The sequence below is a fragment of the Scyliorhinus canicula genome, chromosome 2, assembly GCF_902713615.1.
Source record: "Scyliorhinus canicula chromosome 2, sScyCan1.1, whole genome shotgun sequence".
Classification (NCBI taxonomy): Eukaryota; Metazoa; Chordata; class Chondrichthyes; order Carcharhiniformes; family Scyliorhinidae; genus Scyliorhinus; species Scyliorhinus canicula.
In genome coordinates this window covers 127,997,959-128,017,416 of record NC_052147.1, presented here as the reverse complement: position 1 = coordinate 128,017,416, position 19,458 = coordinate 127,997,959, and the positions used below count along the sequence as shown (strand labels likewise).

Below are 19,458 nucleotides of genomic sequence, written 5' to 3'. Positions count from 1 at the left end.
ATCAGTGGAGGCATCAATGCATTTGCATGTGATGCTGAGGAGGGGCTGTCAATGGCCAACCCAGCAGGGGAGAAATTGAAGTTAAGGCAAGAATGCAGTGTGTGACCTCACAATCCAGTCCTGCCTTGTTTTAATCCACTGTTAGAAAGCAAGTGTGAAGCAAGTATCAGCAATAAATGCACTCTAAAATCACCACTCAAAAGCTTCCTGTTCACACACACGGTGCAAAAGAGCTTTGATACTTGCTGCAATATTTGTGATGGCTTGTGTGGCAAAATGTAACTCAAACGTGGGAAGTTCCAACTAGACAGTGCTAGCAGGAAGTGCAGGTGTGAAAGCCAAGGCTTAACAAAATTCTCCAAACAATAGCAGGTGCGTTAGTCTGCATTGTCACTGGACTAAAGAGCACAGTGTCGGCTCACAAGCTAAATCATCTTCCACCTTTCTAATTGGCTGAGATTAGTGTTAATTGTCTACGTAGACATGGTAACAAACTGTTCACCTCAGTGGAGCTGTAATCATAATACTGCAATTCAGCTTGTTATTATTCAACCATATCACGGTATCACAGCGCTGAAGTCCCAGGTTCTATCCCGGCTCTGGGTCACTGTCTGTGTGGATTTTGCACATTCTTCCCGTGTTTGTGTGGGTTTTGCCCCCACAACCCAAAGGTGTGCAGAGTAGAAAAAATGAATTGGGTACTCTAAATTTATTTTCAAAAACATATCACAGTAACTTGACAATCTATCTCACTGGTTCCCCTGGACTATAGCTCCTTGAGGGATCACATATTTGCAATCCAGAGACCTGACCATAGCCCCAGCTTCAAAAGCAGCATCCTGCTCCTGTGTCCATAGAAGCTATAGAATCCCTGCAATGCCACTTGTCCCATTGAGTCTGTGATTGGTTATTTTGGCGAGAGTGCAATACCTGTTACTGTGGAGAGTGTGGAATGTCTGCGAATGGTTACTGAGGAGAAAGTCATGAATCTGTATTTGGTTACTGTGGGGAGAGTGGGATATCTGTGATTGGTTACTGTGGAGATAGTGGAGTATCTGTAATTGGTTACTGTGGAGAATGTACGACATAAGAACTAGGAACAGGAGTGAGCCATCTTGCCCTTGAGCCTGCTCCGCCGTTCAATAAGATCATGGTTGATCTTTTTGTGGCCTCAGCTCCACTTACCCACCCGCTCACCATAACCTTTTGTTCCTTTACTGTTCAAAAATCTATCTTTGCCTTAAAAACATTAAATGAGGTAGTCTCAACTGCTACACTGGGCAGGCAATTCCACAGATTCACGACCCTTTGGGTGAGGTGGTTCCTCCTCAACTAAGTCTTAAATCTCCCCTTTATTTTGAGGCCGTACCCGCCAGTGGTATCTCCCTATTTCTATCCTATCTATTCCTTTCATAATTTTTTATGGTTCTATAAAATCCCCCCTCATTCCTCTAAATTCCAATGAGTATAGTCCCAGTCTACTTAATCTCTCCTCATAAACTAATCCTCTCAACTCCAGAATCAACGTAGTAAATCTCCTCTGCACCCTCTCCAGTGCCAGTACATTATTTCTCAAGTAAGGAAACCAAAATTGTACACAGGTGTGTGGCCTCACCAGCACTTTATACAGCTGCAACATAATCTCCCTGCTTTGAAACTTCATCCCTCTAGCAATGAAGCACATAATTCCATTTCCTTCTCAATTACTTAATAACTTGTTGCACCTGTAAACCAACTTTTTGTCATTCATGCACAATGACACCCAGGTCCTTCGGCACAGCAGCATGCTGCAATTTTTACCATTTACCATGTGGAATATCTGTGATTGGTTACTGTGGAGAGTGTGGAGTATCTGTGATGAGTTACTGTGGAGAGTGTGGAGTATCTGTGATTGATTATTGTGAAGTATCGAACAAGCTCAGCATTTGTTGCTATGGAAAGCATGACAGTCCCGGATTGGTTGTTACCAACCAAAATCTGTACTGGACCAGCCATATAAATACTGTCGGTGCAAGACCAGGTCAGAAGCTAGGAGTGCTGATGTGAATAACTCACCTTTGCAGCATGTGGCACAGTGGTTACCACTGTTGGCTCACGGCGCCAAGGACCCGGGTTCGATCCCGGCCCTGGGTCGGTCACTGTCCATGTGAGTTTGCACATTCTCCCTGTATCTGCGTGGGTTTCACCCCCACAACCCAAAGATGTGGGGCTGGATTCTCCGCTCCCCGACGCCGAAATCGTGTTCAGCGATGGGGCGGAGCATCCGTTTTGACGCCTATATTGGGAGCCGCGCAGTTTGTGAATTCTCCGCTCCCTGCAAAGCAGCGTACTCTAGGATTATGCCGCGCCAATTATCCATGGCCTCAGGCCATTGCCTGTTCGGGAACCTCGCGTGGTGGGTTTGGACTCAGTCCAGTCCGCCACAGTCAGGGGAGGGCCGATTGGCAGGCGGGGGGGCTTCATTCGGGGCTGGGGGCACTGTGGTGGGCGGTCTGGGGCACACGAGCAGTCGGAGAGGGGCACTACTTTAGCATTATGGAGCACGGCACGGCCACTGCTGTGTGCATGCACGACCTCTGAACCGGAAGTGCTGGGGGCCGTATTGGCAGCTAGAGCTGCGAGCTCTATGCTGCCTCCCTGCTTGCCCCCAGCAGAATGGGGAGTTGGTGTCGTTTTGCACCAGTTTTCCTGGCGTAAAATACCACCGTTTTCACGCCAGCGTGGGGACTTGGCTCCAAAAAGGAGAATCCAGCCCCTGATATTTGACCTCGCGAGGCGTCCTGAATGTTGTAAATCTTGTGAGAGGTCTCTCGTGAGATTTAATGGCTACGTCACGTCCCAAGTCAGACGTGACGAGGCCACACGATCGGTCCTATAGACAGGTTAACTGAATGAGCAGCAAGGTGGAGGTAAAGTATAATGTTGGAAGGTGTGAGTTTATTCACTTTATTTATAAGAACAGAAAAGCAGATTTTTGTACAAAGGTATGAAACTTCTAATAAAGCATATAGTATTCTGGGTTTTATTAATAGGGGCATAGGATACAAGAGCAAGAAGGTTATGCTAAATTTATACAAGACATTAGTTAGACCTCAGCTGGAATATTATGTGCAGTTCTGGGTGCCACACTATAGGACACTCTGGGCAAAATACAGAGAGCTTTACAAGAATGGCTCCCGGGATGAGAAACCTCAGTTATGAGGATAGATTGGATAGGTTGAGATTGTTCTCCTTAAAGAAGAAAGGCTGAAAAGATAGAGATGTTCAAAATCATGAAGGGACTGGACAGAGTAGATGGGAAGATACTGTTGTCCCTTGTATAAGGATCAAGGATGAAAGGCCACAGATTTAAGGTGATTTGCAAAAGAAGCAAATGTGATGTGAGAAGAAACATTTCCAAAACGTGAGTAGTTCGTATCTTGAAAGCACTGCCTGGAAGTGTGGTGCAGGAAGGTTCAATTGGGGCATTTAAGAGATCATTAGGTGATTATTTGAATAGAAACAACATGCAGGGGTACAGAGAAAAGCAATTGGGAAGACTAATGACATGTTGCCCTTCATTGCAAGGAGATTGGGGTGCAATTGCTACAATTGTGCAGGGCTTTTGAAGAGACCATGACTGGAATACTGTGTTTAGCTTTGGTACCATACTTAAGGAAGGAGATACTTGAACTCTATATAGTGAACATTCACTTGACTGCTACCATCGCTGAAAAAATTGGGCCTCTTCTCCAGACTTTAGATGAAGAATGATTGGTGAAGGTTTTGATGGTGGACACAAGGGGCTCAGTCTAGAACATGGTGTATAGTGTAGAACATAGTGGCATAGTCTAGAACATGTTGGCACAGTCTGGATCATGGTGACACAATCTAGAACATGGTGGCACAGTCTAGAACATGGGGCACAGTCTAGAAAACGATGGCATCGTCTAGAACGTGGGGCACATTTTAGAACATGTGGCACAGTCCAGAACACGGAGCGCAGTCTAGAACATGGTGGCACAGTTTCAGGATAAGGAATTAGTCATTTAGGACAGAGGTGAAGAACCTTCCTGCAGGGAGGTTGTGAATTGTGGGATTTTTCTGCCACAGAAGGTTGTGGATGCTCCATCATTGAATACATTTAAGGTTGGGATGGACAGATTTTTTGTGTCTCAGGGAATGGAATTTGAAGAGTGGGCAGCAAAGTGGCATTGAGCCAGAAAGTCAGCCATGGTCATATTGAATGTTGGAGCAGCTTTGAGAGGCCGTATGGTCTACCCCTGCCCCAAAGATTTCCAGTGAGGTTGATTAGCTATGCTAAATTGGCCCTGGCTGGGGTTATGGGGGTAGGGTGGGGGATTGAGCTGAAGTAAGGTACTCTTTCAGAGGGTCGGTGCAGACTCGATGGGCCAAATGGCCTTGTTCTGCACTGTAGGGGTTCTATATTCCTATTTTTAAAATATTATTGAAGTTCTGCTGTGATTGGTATCCTTTCTGAAGCTGAAGATGATCCCTGAACTCACTGTGATGCTCTCATTTTTCCATCCATAGATCCTGCCATCATCTCCCCAGGACATGCAGCGCACTTACTCCCAGGAGAGCGAGATCTGGGAGGAGGAAGCTGAGGACCCTGAGCGTGACCTCTTTATCTGGGCAATTTTACAGAAGCGTAAGGATCTGGCATCCATTTTCTGGGTGCAGGTATGAACCAGGCCAGCAGAAACACAATGCATTCACTCCCCTTTCACAAAAAACATTGATGTTCCAATCCTCCAACTTCGCTTCCAGTTTTTACTCCATTTTCCTCTCCTCCTCAACACTTGCTAACACTTCATGGAGATCATGGTAGTGGATTCATTTGGGATTAATACAGGGGCATGATGAGAGCGTGAGCCAGTGGGATTAGTTTGTCATTGGCAGGGCGAGGGGAGAGAGAGAATGTGACAATTGGGATCATTGGGGATTGATAGACAGTTATGGGGTGAGAGAGGGAGTGGAATGCTAATGTGTGGAGGAGTGGGGTTGGAAAGTGAGGGGGTGTGGGAGAGCTGAGGTGCAGGGGATTCCCAAACTTTGCTGCTCAGTCTCCTGCACAATTGCAGTCATTTTTTCTGAAGTGAGAGGCTGATCCCTGTGGTGGCCCCATGGGCTCTCCTTCCTTTCTCTTGCCCAGAACTGATGAGAGTGTTCAATGGAGGTCATTAGATTGGCTGAAAATCCAGACATCCTGAAACTACCCTCTTCTTTCTCTGTGTGCTGAAACCAATCCTGATTAACTCCTGTAACTCACTCTTTTTCCAAGATTCCTGGTCCTCCTTTCAGTTGGCTACATGCTTGGTTACACTCAAGCTCTACTATCTGAGGTACGTTGTCTATTTTCTAAAGTCATGCAACACCAGGTTAAAGTCCAACAGGTTTGTTTCGAATTACTAGCTTTCACAGACTGCTCCTTCCTCAGGTGAATCATTCACCTGAGGAAGGAGCAGTGTTCCGAAAGCTAGTAATTCAAAACAAACCTGTTGGACTTTGACCTGGTGTTGTAAGACTTCTTACTGTGCTCACCCCAGTCCAATACCGACATCTCCCCACCAAGTCTAAATGGGGATATGCGGCCTCTTTATTCCTCTGGAAAAAATGTACCTCGATTATTATTGAAATTAATTTGCCATCCTTACTGTGCTCACCCCCAGTCCAACGCCGGCATCTCCACATCCTATTTTCTGATGGTTCTTGGTGCTGTCTTGTGATGCCTGGCTCCTTTGTGTGGGTTTCTGAAAAGAACTGGCTTCAAAGTTCATTCTTCTGCGCTGGTGGTCATCATCTTCAGTTATGGGTTCCTGAAGCTTGCCTTGGAAATGTTAGGCAGATTGGTTGCAACTGCCTGCAAAAAGCAGGGGATGGGCTCCTGCCCACCATTTCTGATTCCAGGCTGGGCCATGGCAACGGCAGCTATCTGATTAGTTGGATGTCACTTTAAAAGGGAACATAGAACATAGAAAATACAGCACAGAACAGGCCCTTCGGCCCACAATGTTGTGCCGAACTTTTGTCCTAGATTAATTATAGATTATCATAGAATTTACAGTGCAGAAGGAGGCCATTCGACCCATCGAGTCTGCAACCGGCTCTTGGAAAGAGCGCCCTACCCAAGCTCAACACCTCCGCCCTATCCCCCTAACCCAATAACTCCACCCAACACTAAGGGCAATTTTGGACACTAAGGGCAATTTAGCATGGCCGATCCACCTAACCTGCACATCTTTGGACTGTGGGAGGAAACCGGAGGACCCGGAGGAAACCCAGTCACACACGGGGAGGATGTGCAGACTCCGCACAGGCAGTGACCCAAGCCAGAATCGAACCTGGGACACTGGTGCTGTGAAGCAATTGTGCTATCCACAATGGTACTGTGGATTCCCAAAGACAATGGGCCGGATTCTCCGTTTCAGAGACTAAGTGCTTACCCTGGGACTGAATTGGTGGTGTTCTGCGACCATGGAAGTGGTGCCAATGCCAGAGCAATTCAGGATCAGTTAATGGGCTAGCACCCACGCCATGTGTAACTAGAGCAATCCCAATGAAACATGGTGTCCTATTCGCTGGGGTCAGGATTGCCACTCGAGAGGCTGACAAGCTGCAGCCGCATATTAACTCTTCACTCCCCACACACACTCATCTCAGCCAACAAGGTGACAGCCCGAAGAGTGGCACCCCGGTTCACGGGCGCAGAGCTTGAGACCCTGCTGTATGTCATGGAGGAGAGACACTGCACCCTGTTCCCTGGGGTGGGAAGGAGGCTGCCACCTGCCATGGTGCACCGGGCCTGGACGCAGGTGGCAGAGGCCGTGAGCGGCAGGACCGGCCAGCAGTGCTGGAAAAAGCTGCACAACCTCCTCAGGGCGGCCAGGGTGAGTAGCCAGCACCGTGCCCCTGGCACCTACCCCTGTCGCACACACCAGTAACATCTCCCCCCCCCCCCCCCCCCCCACCCCCCACACACACCTCCCCATGACCTGGAGGGTGACTGCACCCCACCTGCCAGCAGTCTGCTCGCACCCCACCAGCACCCATACCGCCCACATCACCACGTGCCCTGTTCACAAAGGCCACCAGCTGCCCACTCCCTGAACTGCCCACTTCTGACTGCCTCTTCTTAATTGAAACAACAACAGAAAATGCTCTGAAACAGGGGCAGCAGGGTAGCATGGTGGTTAGCATAAATGCTTCACAGCTCCAGGGTCCCAGGTTCGATTCCCGGCTGGGTCACTGTCTGTGTGGAGTCTGCACGTCCTCCCCCTGTGTGCGTGGGTTTCCTCCGGGTGCTCCGGTTTCCTCCCACAGTCCAAAGATGTGCGGGTTAGGTGGATTGGCCATGCTAAATTGCCCGTAGTGTCCTAATAAAAGTAAGGTTAAGGGGGGGTTGTTGGGTTACGGGTACAGGGTGGATATGTGGGTTTGAGTAGGGTGATCATGGCTCGGCACAACATTGAGGGCCGAAGGGCCTGTTCTGTGCTGTACTGTTCTATGTTCTATGTTCTAACTCAGCAGGTCAGGATACATCTGCAGAGAGAAACAGAGTTAATGGGCGGAATTTTCCGGTCGCAGACGGCAAAATTGTGTTTGGCGATCGACCAGAGAAGAATACCCGTTTACGACCAAATCGGGGGGGGGGGGGGGGGGCGCCGCTTTTGCGATGCTCCGCCCCCTCCTAAGTGGCGTATCGACGGCCTCAGGATGTTGCCTGAGGCCCACCCCACAATGCTCCGCCCTCGGCCGGTTGAGATTCCCGACAGCGCCAGTCGTGTGTGCTATCATCCGTCGGGAACTCAGCATGGCGACTGCAGATTCAGTCCAGCGCTGCCACAGTTGGGGGAGGGCAGGTGTTCGGATAGGGGGGACTTTTCAGGGGCTGGGGACACTGTTGGGGGAGTGAACCGGGGCTCGCGCGCTGGCCAAAGGGGGGGTATTATTTTGCAGGACGGGTCTGCGAGGGGCTGGTGCCATGCGCATGCGCGGCCACAGACCCGGCAATTCTTCGGGGTATATCGGCAGCTAGAGCCGGGTGTTCTCTACGCTGCTTGGTTGCTAGACTCCAGCCAAATGGAGGATTGGTGGCCATTTTGCGCCGGATTTTCGGCCGTAAAAAGCCATCATTCCCACGCCGACATGGGGGCATGGCCTCAAAATCGGAGAATCCAGCCCAATGTTTCAGATTTGAATGATCCTTCTGTAGAACTGAAGCAAGGTAGAAATGTGCAGAATTATATAGTTGTTTTAATAACTTTGGCTCTCCAGCTAGGCTTGTTTTGTAAGGAGCACCAAATAGAGTCCACACAGAGTTGCAGAGAGAAACAGGTTAACTATTATATACAACTCCAGTGGTTCCCTCCTGGGTCTTCTCTAGTTAGTGCCTGACTGGCTGACTCTACTTATACAAAGCCACATTTTGAACAATTAATTTACGGGATGTGGGCACCGCTGTTTAGCACAGCATTTATTGCCCATCCTTAGCTGAACTGTATTAAGGGTCCCCTGTCCCTTTATTGGGGGAGCTCAAATTCTGCAAGCTCCACATGGTAGTGGATCATCCCTACCCCATGAGACACATGCCCCTCCAAAGTCTAAAGAATCCTCCGAAGGCCAAGGCAAAGGAGGGCGTTGGACCCTCTTAACGTTTGGCAGGGTGTTGGGCAGCGTATATCTCAAGAGCAAATGCCGCCTCTGGCACAAACTTTGTTGTGGCTGCAGATCCAAAAGCTGTGGATCCGAGGGCTCCCCATTGGAGATCTCAGTGTCTGGCACCCCCTGAGGTCCTACAGAGGCCGCAAATGATGTTCTCTTGACTTTTGTTTGGGCATTGGGCAACATATATCTCAAGCGCAAATGCTGTGATGATATGATCTGCATACTCGTCTGCCATTGGGCCAGAACGTCGGCTTACCATTGGCCCTGGTCGGTCACGTGCCTCTCGACCGATTGGCCGAGAGGCTGAGTTAACCACGCCTCTATCAACGAGGTATAAATGCTCAGAAGCCTGACGATCGTCCCTTTCCACTGTAGACGATCGCCAGGCTGTGTTCTAGTTAATTAAAGCCTGACATTGGTAAATCACTCGCCTCGCGTGCAATCGATGGTGCATCAATTTAATTAACTACAACTTTGAAGATGGAGTTCCGCATCAAGCCCGAATGCCTCCGCATCAGCCCGCAAACTCCGAACTCTACAGAACTTTTCAAACTCTGGCTGACTTGCCTCGAAGGGTTCCTGGCATCTACAACCACCCCCCCCCCACCGGGGCACAGAAGCTGCACGTCCTCCACTCCAGCGTGGGTATTGACGCTTACTCAATAATCGAAGACGAAACAGATTATGATGACGCTATACGGAAGCTAAAAGGACAATTCATCAAACCGATCAACAGGGTATTCGCTCGACATCTGCTGGCCACCAGAAAGCAGGTCCCCGGTGAGTCTCTAGACCAATACGCCCGGGCCCTCTATGCCCTGGGGAGAGGTTGCGCCTGTGAAGCGGTGTCCACTACAGAGCACATGGAGCTACTCGTCAGAGACGCTTACGTGGCTGGGATGCTGTCTCCCGTGATCCGCCAGCGGATGCTGGAAAGAGACGAACTCAGTTTAACGGAGACGCTGACTCTCTCCGCCTCCCTGGAGGTCGCAGATCTAAGCGCTCGCACCTATGACCCTGGCCAGGCCGCCTCCTGGCACGCTTCCCACCAGCTACCCACCGCTCCCGGCCTCCCTCAGGCTTGTGCCGCGGGGCGCCCCGATAAATCCGCGGGGCCCCGCTGCTACTTTTGTGGGTACGCTAAGCACCCTCGCTCGCGCTGCCCAGCCCGCTCCGCCCTCTGTAAGAGCTGCGGGAAGAAGGGCCACTACTCCACGGTCTGCCAGGCCAAAACGCTGGCTGCAGCGTTTCTGGAAGCTGCACAGCACTCTACCCCCCTCCCCCAGGCCTCAGCGAACGGCCTGTGTGCCTCTCTCTCTCCCCCAGGGCCCCTCCAGCCGCTCCCGACTCGCGCCCCGCCGGCCGACATGTGCACCTCCCCGGCCCCTCCAGGCCTCTGCCTGCCCGCCGCGCACGTTTCTCCCCCCCGCCCCCCGGGCCCCGGCGCCCGACCGGCTCACCTCTCCGGGCCCCCCTGGTCCCTGCCTGCCCGCAGCGGCCCTGCTTCCCCCGCTCCCGGACCCCGGATCCCCCCACCCCCGGGCCCCGGCGCCCGACCGGCTCGCCTCTCCGGGCCCCCCCGGTCCCTGCCTGCCCGCAGCGCGACTCGGCTCCCCCCGCCCCCGGCCCCCCGCACCCGGCCCGCGCGCCTTACCTCCTCCCACAGCTGATGCACCTAGCCGGCGTCCTGGAGCCGGCTTGTGCATCCCCACAGCTGATGCACCTAGCCGGCGTCCTGGAGCCGGCTTCCGCATCCCCACAGCTGATGCACCTAGCCGGCGTCCTGGAGCCGGCTTCCGCATCCCCACAGCTGATGCACCTAGCCGGCGTCCTGGAGCCGGCTTCCGCATCCCCACAGCTGATGCACCTAGCCGGCGTCCTGGAGCCGGCTTCCGCATCCCCACAGCTGATGCACCTAGCCGGCGTCCTGGAGCCGGCTTCCGCATCCCCACAGCTGATGCTTGTTACTCACCTCCTGGAGCCGGCCTGCGCGCCTCTCCGCTCACAGCGCCGGCAACGCTAGCTCCGCCTCCAGCGGCCACGAGGGCTTCCTGGGCGCCGCCATCTTGGGGCCCCGACCCCACGTGCGGGTCCTGGTCGCCGCCATCTTGGGGAACAGACCTCACCTGTGGATCCTGGCCACCGGCTTCCAGATCTGCCACGCAAGGTCCCTCCAGCATGGAATCGGACAGCGACGACGGATTTTCTCCACGGCTCGCGGCCGTTCAGCTCGACCAGTCTCATCCACGCACGCTCGCCAAAACGACTACGCTGATCCACCTCAACGGCCACAAGACGGGCTGCCTGCTGGACTCCGGGAGCACGGAAAGCTTCGTTCACCCTGACACGGTAAGACGCTGCGCGCTCCCTGTCCATCCCGTAACACGCAAAATCGGTTTAGCCTCAGGTTCGCACTCCGTCCACATCACCGGGTGCTGCATCGCGGACCTCACGGTCCAAGGGAAGGTTTTTAAAAATTATAAATTCCTTGTCCTCCCTGACCTTTGCGCACCGGCACTCCTAGGACTGGACTTCCAGTGCAACCTGCAGAGCTTGACTTTTCAATTCGGCGGCCCTATACCCCCCCTCACTGTCTGCAGCCTCGCGTCCCTCAAAGTAGACCCTCCCTCCCTGTTTGCTAACCTCACCCCCGATTGCAAACCCGTCGCCACACGGAGCAGACGGTACAGTGCCCAGGACCGATCCTTCATCAGGTCCGAGGTCCAGAGGTTGCTGACGGAAGGGGTCATCGAGGCCAGCAACAGTCCCTGGCGAGCCCAAGTGCTGGTGGTCCGGACGGGGGAGAAAAACCGGATGGTCATCGATTATAGCCAAACCATCAATCGGTTTACGCAACTGGACGCGTATCCTCTCCCCCGTATCTCTACCATGGTAAACGAGATCGCGAGATACAAGGTCTTCTCAACTGTGGACCTTAAGTCCGCTTACCACAAGCTCCCCATCCGCGTGAGTGACCGACTGTACACCGCGTTCAAGGCTGACGGGCGCCTCTACCACTTCCTTAGGGTTCCGTTTGGTGTCACGAATGGGGTCTCGGTCTTCCAACGGGAGATGGACCGAATGGTCGACAAGTACGGATTACAGGCTACCTTCCCGTACCTTGATAATGTCACCAATTGCGGCCACGACCAGCAGGACCATGACGCCAACCTCCAGAAATTCCTCCAAACCGCAAAACTCCTTAACCTCACGTACAATAAGGATAAATGCGTGTTCAGCACCGACCGCCTAGCCATCCTCGGCTACGTAGTGCGTAACGGAGTGATAGGCCCCGATCCCGAACGCATGCGCCCCCTGATGGAACTCCCTCTCCCCAATACCCCCAAATCTCTCAAACGCTGCCTGGGGTTTTTCGCATACTATGCCCAATGGGTTCCCAACTACGCGGACAAGGCCCGTCCCCTCATGCAAACCACGACCTTCCCGCCGTCGACGGAGGCCTGTCAGGCCTTTAGCCGCATCAAAGCGGACATCGCAAAGGCCACGATGCGCGCCATCGACGAGGCCCTCCCCTTCCAGGTCGAGAGCGACGCATCTGAAGTAGCTCTGGCGGCCACCCTGAACCAAGCGGGCAGACCCGTGGCCTTCTTCTCCAGAACCCTCCAGGCTTCCGAACTCCGCCACCCCGCTGTGGAAAAGGAAGCCCAGGCCATAGTCGAAGCCGTGCGACATTGGAGGCACTATTTGGCCGGCAGGAGGTTTACCCTCCTCACAGACCAACGGTCAGTAGCCTTGCACAAAGGGGCAAGATCAAAAATGACAAGATTTTACGGTGGCGGATCGAGTTGTCCACGTACAACTATGATATCTTGTATCGTCCTGGGAAGCTCAATGAGCCTCCTGATGCCCTGTCCCGCGGTACCTGCGCCAGCGCGCAGATAGACCGCCTCCGCTCCCTCCACGCGGACCTCTGCCATCCAGGGGTGACCCGCCTATACCACTTCATTAAGGCCCGCAACCTGCTCTACTCTATCGAGGAAGTCAGGACAGTAACCCGTGACTGCCACATCTGCGCCGAGTGCAAACCGCACTTCTACCGCCCCGAGCGCGCACACCTGATCAAAGCATCCCACCCCTTTGAACGTCTCAGCATTGACTTCAAGGGGCCCCTTCCCTCTAACAACCGCAACATTTACTTCCTGGCGGTTGTCGACGAACACTCCCGCTTCCCCTTTGCCATTCCCTGTCCCGACATGACCACATCGACCGTCATTAAGGCCCTCCTCTCCATCTTCTCCCTGTTTGGCTACCCCGAGTACATTCACAGCGACCGGGGGTCCTCATTTATGAGCGACGAGCTGCGTCAATTCCTGCTCGACAGGGGCATCGCCTCTAGCAGGACGACCAGCTATAACCCTCGGGGTAACGGACAGGTCGAGCGGGAGAATGGTACCATCTGGAAGACCATACTACTGGCCCTCCGGTCTAGAAATCTCCCTATTTCCCGATGGCTAGAGGTGCTCCCCGATGCGCTGCACTCTATCCGCTCACTGCTCTGTACTGCTACTAATCAGACACCTCATGAACGTCTTCTTGTTTTCCCCAGGAAGTTGTCCTCCGGATCCCCTCTCCCGACGTGGCTGGTCACCCCCGGGCCCATCTTGCTCCGGAAGCATGTGCGGGTGCACAAGTCCGACCCGTTGGTGGAGCATGTCCAGTTACTCCACGCTAACCCGCAGTACGCGTCGTGTCGCGTCTTTTCGTCCGACGTCACTTCGTCCAATGACACTTCGTCCACGTCTTTTGGTCCAACGTCTTTTTGTCCGCCCGTCTTTTGGTCCAACGTCACTTCGTCCAATTATCCAATTACAAATTAACTCCGTTAATTTACTTGCTAAAATGCAAGTAATTGATAAAATGCAAGTAAAATGCAAGTTGAAAAATGCAGTTAAAAAGTTAAAAAATCTAAAAATGCAGTTAAAAAATCTAAAAGTTTACTAATTACTTAAAATTCCCGAAATTACTTAAAATTGATGTAAATTGTAAATTCCCGAAATACCCTAAAAGTTACATTTCCAGAACTGTACCCGAGAGAGAATAATGGGGAGAGGACAAGATGATTTGATATTCTACAATTCCGACAGACACAGATATAAGTGGGAGTCTAATTGGATTTAGACAATGAGTGCAGTTCTGAAAGAAGCAGATTTAAACTCGATTTTCGTCGAGTGATTAAAACCTCTGGTTGGCAGTGGGTTCTGACATTACAGGTCTGAAATGATCAAATATTCCATCAGATACAATGGCTCTCATCACGCTGGAGCATACATGGGTGAATATCCTGCAGCTTATCTTAATAATGTCTGGAGATCAAGCAGCACAAATGCAGAACTCAACTTCAAGAGGCGAAATAGGTGGAGAGGATCCTTGAGCAGTAACATTGAAAAACTAAATTAAACTATTTGTAATTGGATAATTGGACGAAGTGACGTTGGACCAAAAGACGGGCGGACAAAAAGACGTTGGACAAAAAGACGTGGACGAAGTGTCGTTGGACGAAATGACGTCGGACGAAAAGACATAGCACCAGTACGCGTATGTGGAGTACCCCGACGGTCGGCAGGACACGGTCTCCCTCTGGGACCTGGCACCCGCCGGCGTGCAGCCCCCCCCCCACCACAGACCCCCCCTCCCCTTTTTCACCCCAGCACCCCACTCAGCTTCCCCATCCCTCATCCATGGCGTCTCCGCGGCCAGCTCAGGTGACGGAGACTACTCGAGGTCTATCGCTCCCGGACTCCAGGACATCAGCAGGACCATCAGCCGATCCGACGACACCTCCTCCACTACGGCGCTCGGCCAGGACGTCAAGGACCACCAAACGACTGATCGAATCCTTCTAGAGTTCTACGGTCCCATGGACTTCCTTTTGTAAATATTGTTATGTCTGGGCCAGTGGCAAGCCCCCAAATTCGACAAGGGTACGGAGAGAAAATTATTCTCCCGACGGCTACTCATATCATCAGTTCTTCCCCCCCCCCCCCCCCACCCCGGGTCTCGTTCACACCCCCCCCCCCCCCCCCCACCCGCCTTCCTTCTCCGTAAGGGGTGAATGTGATGATATGATCTGCATACTCGTCTGCCATTGGGCCAGAACGTCGGCTTCCCATTGGCCCTGGTCGGTCATGTGCCTCTCGACCGATTGGCCGAGAGGCTGAGCTAACCACGCCTCTATCAACGAGGTATAAATGCTCAGAAGCCTGACGATCGTCCCTTTCCACTGTAGACGATCGCCAGGCTGTGTTCTAGTTAATTAAAGCCTGACATTGGTAAATCACTCGCCTCGCGTGCAATCGATGGTGCATAAAATGCCACATCTGGTACAAACTTTGTTGTGGATCCGAGGACTCCCCATTGGAGATCTCAGTGTCTGGCACCGCTTGGGGTCCCACGGAGGCCCACAACTGCAGTTCTGAAAGAGGTTTGCGAAGCTGAGAGGTGGGATTCTCCGTCCCGCCTCACCCATTTCCTGGCACGGCTCACTCCTGCCAGCAGCAGCTTCCTCCGTCCTGGCAGCTGGTCAATGGGATTTCCCGTTGTGGGCACCCCCACGCCGTCGGGATATTTGCGGGCGTGAGTGCGCCGCTGGCGAAACAGAGGATCCCGCCGATCGAGTATCCAGCTGGAGGTTCTGCCGTGGCTTGATCAGGCAGCAGATGGGGTTTTAGAAGAAGTTTCCAAGTAGGAGAAACGTTCCGAAGAAGCAGTCTCCTGGACCGAAGATTCCGAGGTGCTTTTTCATAGCACATCCTTGGGATTGTACCTGGTAGGACACAGACCCTGTTTGGCAGGGGATAATGCCGGGCACCCACTGGATGCCTTCAGTGAAGTTTTGAGTAAACACCGAATCACCCGGTACAAAATGCCTGCAAGAGCGATGTCAGGAGGGGCAACGCCCTTGCTCCTCTGGTTGTATCATACTTTTGCCCCATGTAGTGCTTCAATCCACAGTCTTCCTCCTATTTAATAATAATAATCTTTATTAGTGTCACAAGTAGGCTTACATTAACACTGCAATGAAGTTACTGTGAAAAACCCCTAGTTGCCGCACTCCGGTGCCTGTTCGGGTACACTGAGGGAGAATTCAGAATGTCCAATTCACCTAACAAGCACGTCTTTCAGGACTTGTGGGAGGAAACTGGAGCACCCGGAGGAAACCCACTCAGACACAAGGAGAACATGCAGACTCCGCACAGACAGTGACTCAAGCCGGGAATCAAACCTGGACCCTGGCGCTGTGAAGCAACAGTGCTAACCACTGTTCTACCGTGCCGTCCATTTCTTTGCCTAGTTCCTACACCTATTTTTCCCTAGTCTCATCCAGGGGGTAGCGTAACTCCTCCAACAGTCGCCCGTACAGGTCCCCACAGTTACCTTCCCTAGGTTGCCTTGTCCAGCAGTTCTTCGACTAACGAGTGTGCTGGTATCTGAGGTACGTCGTTGTTTTCTTAAGGAGGATGTTTTTGACCTGTATGCGTCTTAGCTTGTTTGCTTTTGGCAATTAGTACCTCTCCGTGATTTCCCCCAGGGTCACTACTCTGTCGTTCATGTACTTGTCCCTAACCGTCAATGTCCCCTCGTCCTGTCTCCATCTTTTGAAGGTGGTGTCCACCATTGCGGGAGTAAGTCTGTGGTTGTTGCAGATGGTGGCCATGGTGGACATTTTGGTTTGGGTGAAGTGTTGCCTCATCTGGTACCACATCTGGAGCGTGGCTACTACCACTGGGCTCCTCGAGTACTTGGTCGGGGGAGACGTTCCTATGCAGGAACTCTCCTCCATCTTCACTCATTCTGATCCACGTGGCATTTCAGATAACGCAACACCATATGTACAGAACTCACCAATTCTTTGCAGCCTCGATAAAAACACGGTGATGGAATCACCCCGGCTTCTTTCAGCGGTATTAAACTGATACCACTGTGTTATTACCGACGGGTTGGATTAACCAACTCCTCAAGCTGGATTCTCTGTCCCACGACGCTCGAAGTGCATTTCCAAAATGGACAGAGAATCGCGCATTCGGGGGAGAATTGGGATTGGCGACGGGCACCAATCTGAATATGATTCTCTGACCCCCGAGATCGAGGTTCACAACGCATGCCAGTGGGAGGATATAAATGAATGCAAATGGGTCTTAATGAGCATCCATTTAATGGGCCCAACACCAGAGTCTCCGGCCCCCCCGTGATTTTCCGAGAAAAGGGCGAGAAAATTGGCTCAGGAGAAGAGACATGTGGTCTCAACGTTAATGGTTTCTCTCTCCACAGATGCTGCCAGATCTGCTAAGTTTTTCCATTGTTTTTTTTCTCTCCTTGGTTCCTACAACCTGATGTCATCAACACTTCTTTAACATTCTGATTAGAAACATCGGGTTTTGTTAAGGGGAAAAAATAATAATGTCCTGATTGGATAAACTGCAGATCCACTGACCTTCCAAGCTTCATTTGCACCTTTGAGCATGGAAGGTTTGCTCAGCAGCAAGGCCATCTCACTAGTGACTCTGGGTGGAATTCTCCTATCTTACCTGCGGCAGGTTTGGTGGTGGGCAAGAGCAGAGAATCTAAAGGAAGCCAAAGAGCTGGAAATCCCGGGAATAAAATCAGATTGCAATGCTCCCAATAGTGGGATAATGGTGGGTTGGTCTTCCTGCTGGCTGATGCTGTGGATCCCATTTGCATCTCATGAATGCTCATTAAAGCAGCTTCCTGCTGGAGTCCCACCAGGCCTTCCAATCTTGCATCACGTCAGCCACCCCCGAATTTTAGCCAATCTTTTCCACACACTATCTTATGTGACTCAATTAAATGAACCCGCAACTAATACATTCAATATTAGACAAAAGCTTTGTGTGACTAGTAAAATTCCCGCAGGCTGATCATTTTTATTGCCTTCACCTTCCAAATACTCTACGTCGTGCATTGCAATGTAAACTCTGCCATTTGCCTTTGGGCAGTTTATCATATTTTGAGTGAAACATTCATGGTTCTGTGCACTGTTAATGGCCTATACACTGTTAAATGATTAGGGGACAAGTTGCTGAAGTGTTGGTGGGTCACCTCCCACATGTAAGCAGGGGTTGGGGTTAGGAGCCCCTGCCGAGTATAAATTCCCGCTCTTGCTGTCCTTGCCCAGTCTTGCTTATAGGCGACTCAAGCTCTACATGGCAATGTAGGTGGCTGTAAAATAGCCTATGAAGTAAATTGGCAAGCCACTCAGCTGTATCAAACCATCCTAGAACAGGTAGGGTTTGCAAATATGGTCCATCATGATCTTTGTAAGGTTAAGAGAGCGGCATGGTGGCATCGTGGTTAGCACTGCTGCCTCACAGCATCAGGGACCCGGATTTCATTCCAGCCTTGGGTGACATCTGTGTGGAATTTGTACGTTCTCCCTGTGTCTGCGTGGGTTTCCTCCGGGTGCTCCAGTTTCCTCCTACAATCCAAAGATGTGCAGATTAGGTGGGGTTACAGGGATAGGTTGGGGGACTGGGACTAGGTATTGTTGGTGCAGACTCGATGAGCCAAATGGTCTCCCCTGCACTGTATGGATTCTAAAAGAAAAATAACTAAATGCAGCCTTGCCAGCAATGCCCACATCCTGAACATTAGTTAAGGAAAATTCATTCACCGCATTTTGCATAAAGTAGTTAAATCAAAACTTGTTTTATCTTCATTCATAATTTTTATGCCCTTCTTTAGAATTTGTGGCTCGTTGGTGATATTATTGGAGCCTGTCCTGCTCGCCACCATCTCTTTGGAGAGTGGAGGGTTTGTGCCTAATTTTTGACCATAGTTACAGCAACAGAGCAAGATTAGTCCACAAGAAATCTAACCTCCTGTTAATCTCCATAGCCTGATCTTCCATCACTGTGGAAATAGACATTATCCTGAGCTGGTGGATCAAACCACTTGACTTTCTTTTTGGATATAGTAACTTGATCAGTTCCCTAACATTAACTTGCATTTTTTCCAGGCTATGGACAGCATTGATTCTTCACTGGTTGCCTGTAGAATCCTGAAAAAAATGTCCTCTGAAGAGAACGACACAGACCTGTCCGAGGAAATGGAAGAACTAGCCCAGGAGTACGAGGATCGAGCCATTGGTATGCTGAGGTCTAAGTCATGTTTGATCTCAGCCCTTTGACCAGGACAGTACAGGTGTGGTGCTGACTCCTTTCCATTCAGGATCATTCTCTCAGAAGGCAGAGCACTTCCTTAACTCTGCCATCTGTTAGCTGTTTTATTTTTGTGCTCATTCCTTGGAGAATGATTAACAATGTAACAGACAGAGATATGAACACTCCTTCCATCTTATTGGGGGGTTGGGATGTGGTGTTGAGTGGAGTTTGTCTTGTACAGGAGGAAGGTGTTTGGGACTCCTGTTCGCAGACTTGGGTATCTCAATGGGTATGATGCTCTGGACTGTTTGGACAGGAATGAGAACTGTGGACTATGTGGATTGAACCCTATGTCTCAAAGTCAAAGATCCGGACTCTGTGGACCAGGAGAGATGAAAAAGGAAATGCCACTGTTTGCTTAAAATAAGAAATGGGGAAGGGAGAAACCTGGCTAGTCAATCACAACTTCAGTAACACAATTGTCCCAACATGCTCCCAGAGGTAGAAATGCATTTTAACCAGTCTTCTCTCTTCACCTGGGATGGAGGGTCTCTTTAGACATTTTGTAAAAAGTTCAGGGTCTTTCATCAAAATAGTTTAAAACATTTTTGTGTGCTTTGCTGTGATCTTAAAAAAATAGAAAGCACTGGAA

The 19,458-nt window shown here is 51.2% G+C and overlaps 1 protein-coding gene across 1 annotated transcript in view; it reads left to right on the top strand.

Annotated features, from left to right (window-relative positions):
- trpm2 (transient receptor potential cation channel, subfamily M, member 2) overlaps positions 1-19,458 on the top strand; it is a 254,653-nt gene that overhangs the window by 87,500 nt on the left and 147,695 nt on the right. Inside the window, exons 12-13 of the mRNA XM_038790260.1 lie at positions 4,555-4,683; positions 18,662-18,791. Coding sequence (XP_038646188.1) covers positions 4,555-4,683; positions 18,662-18,791 — 259 coding nt within the window. The remainder of the gene's footprint in view (positions 1-4,554; positions 4,684-18,661; positions 18,792-19,458) is intronic.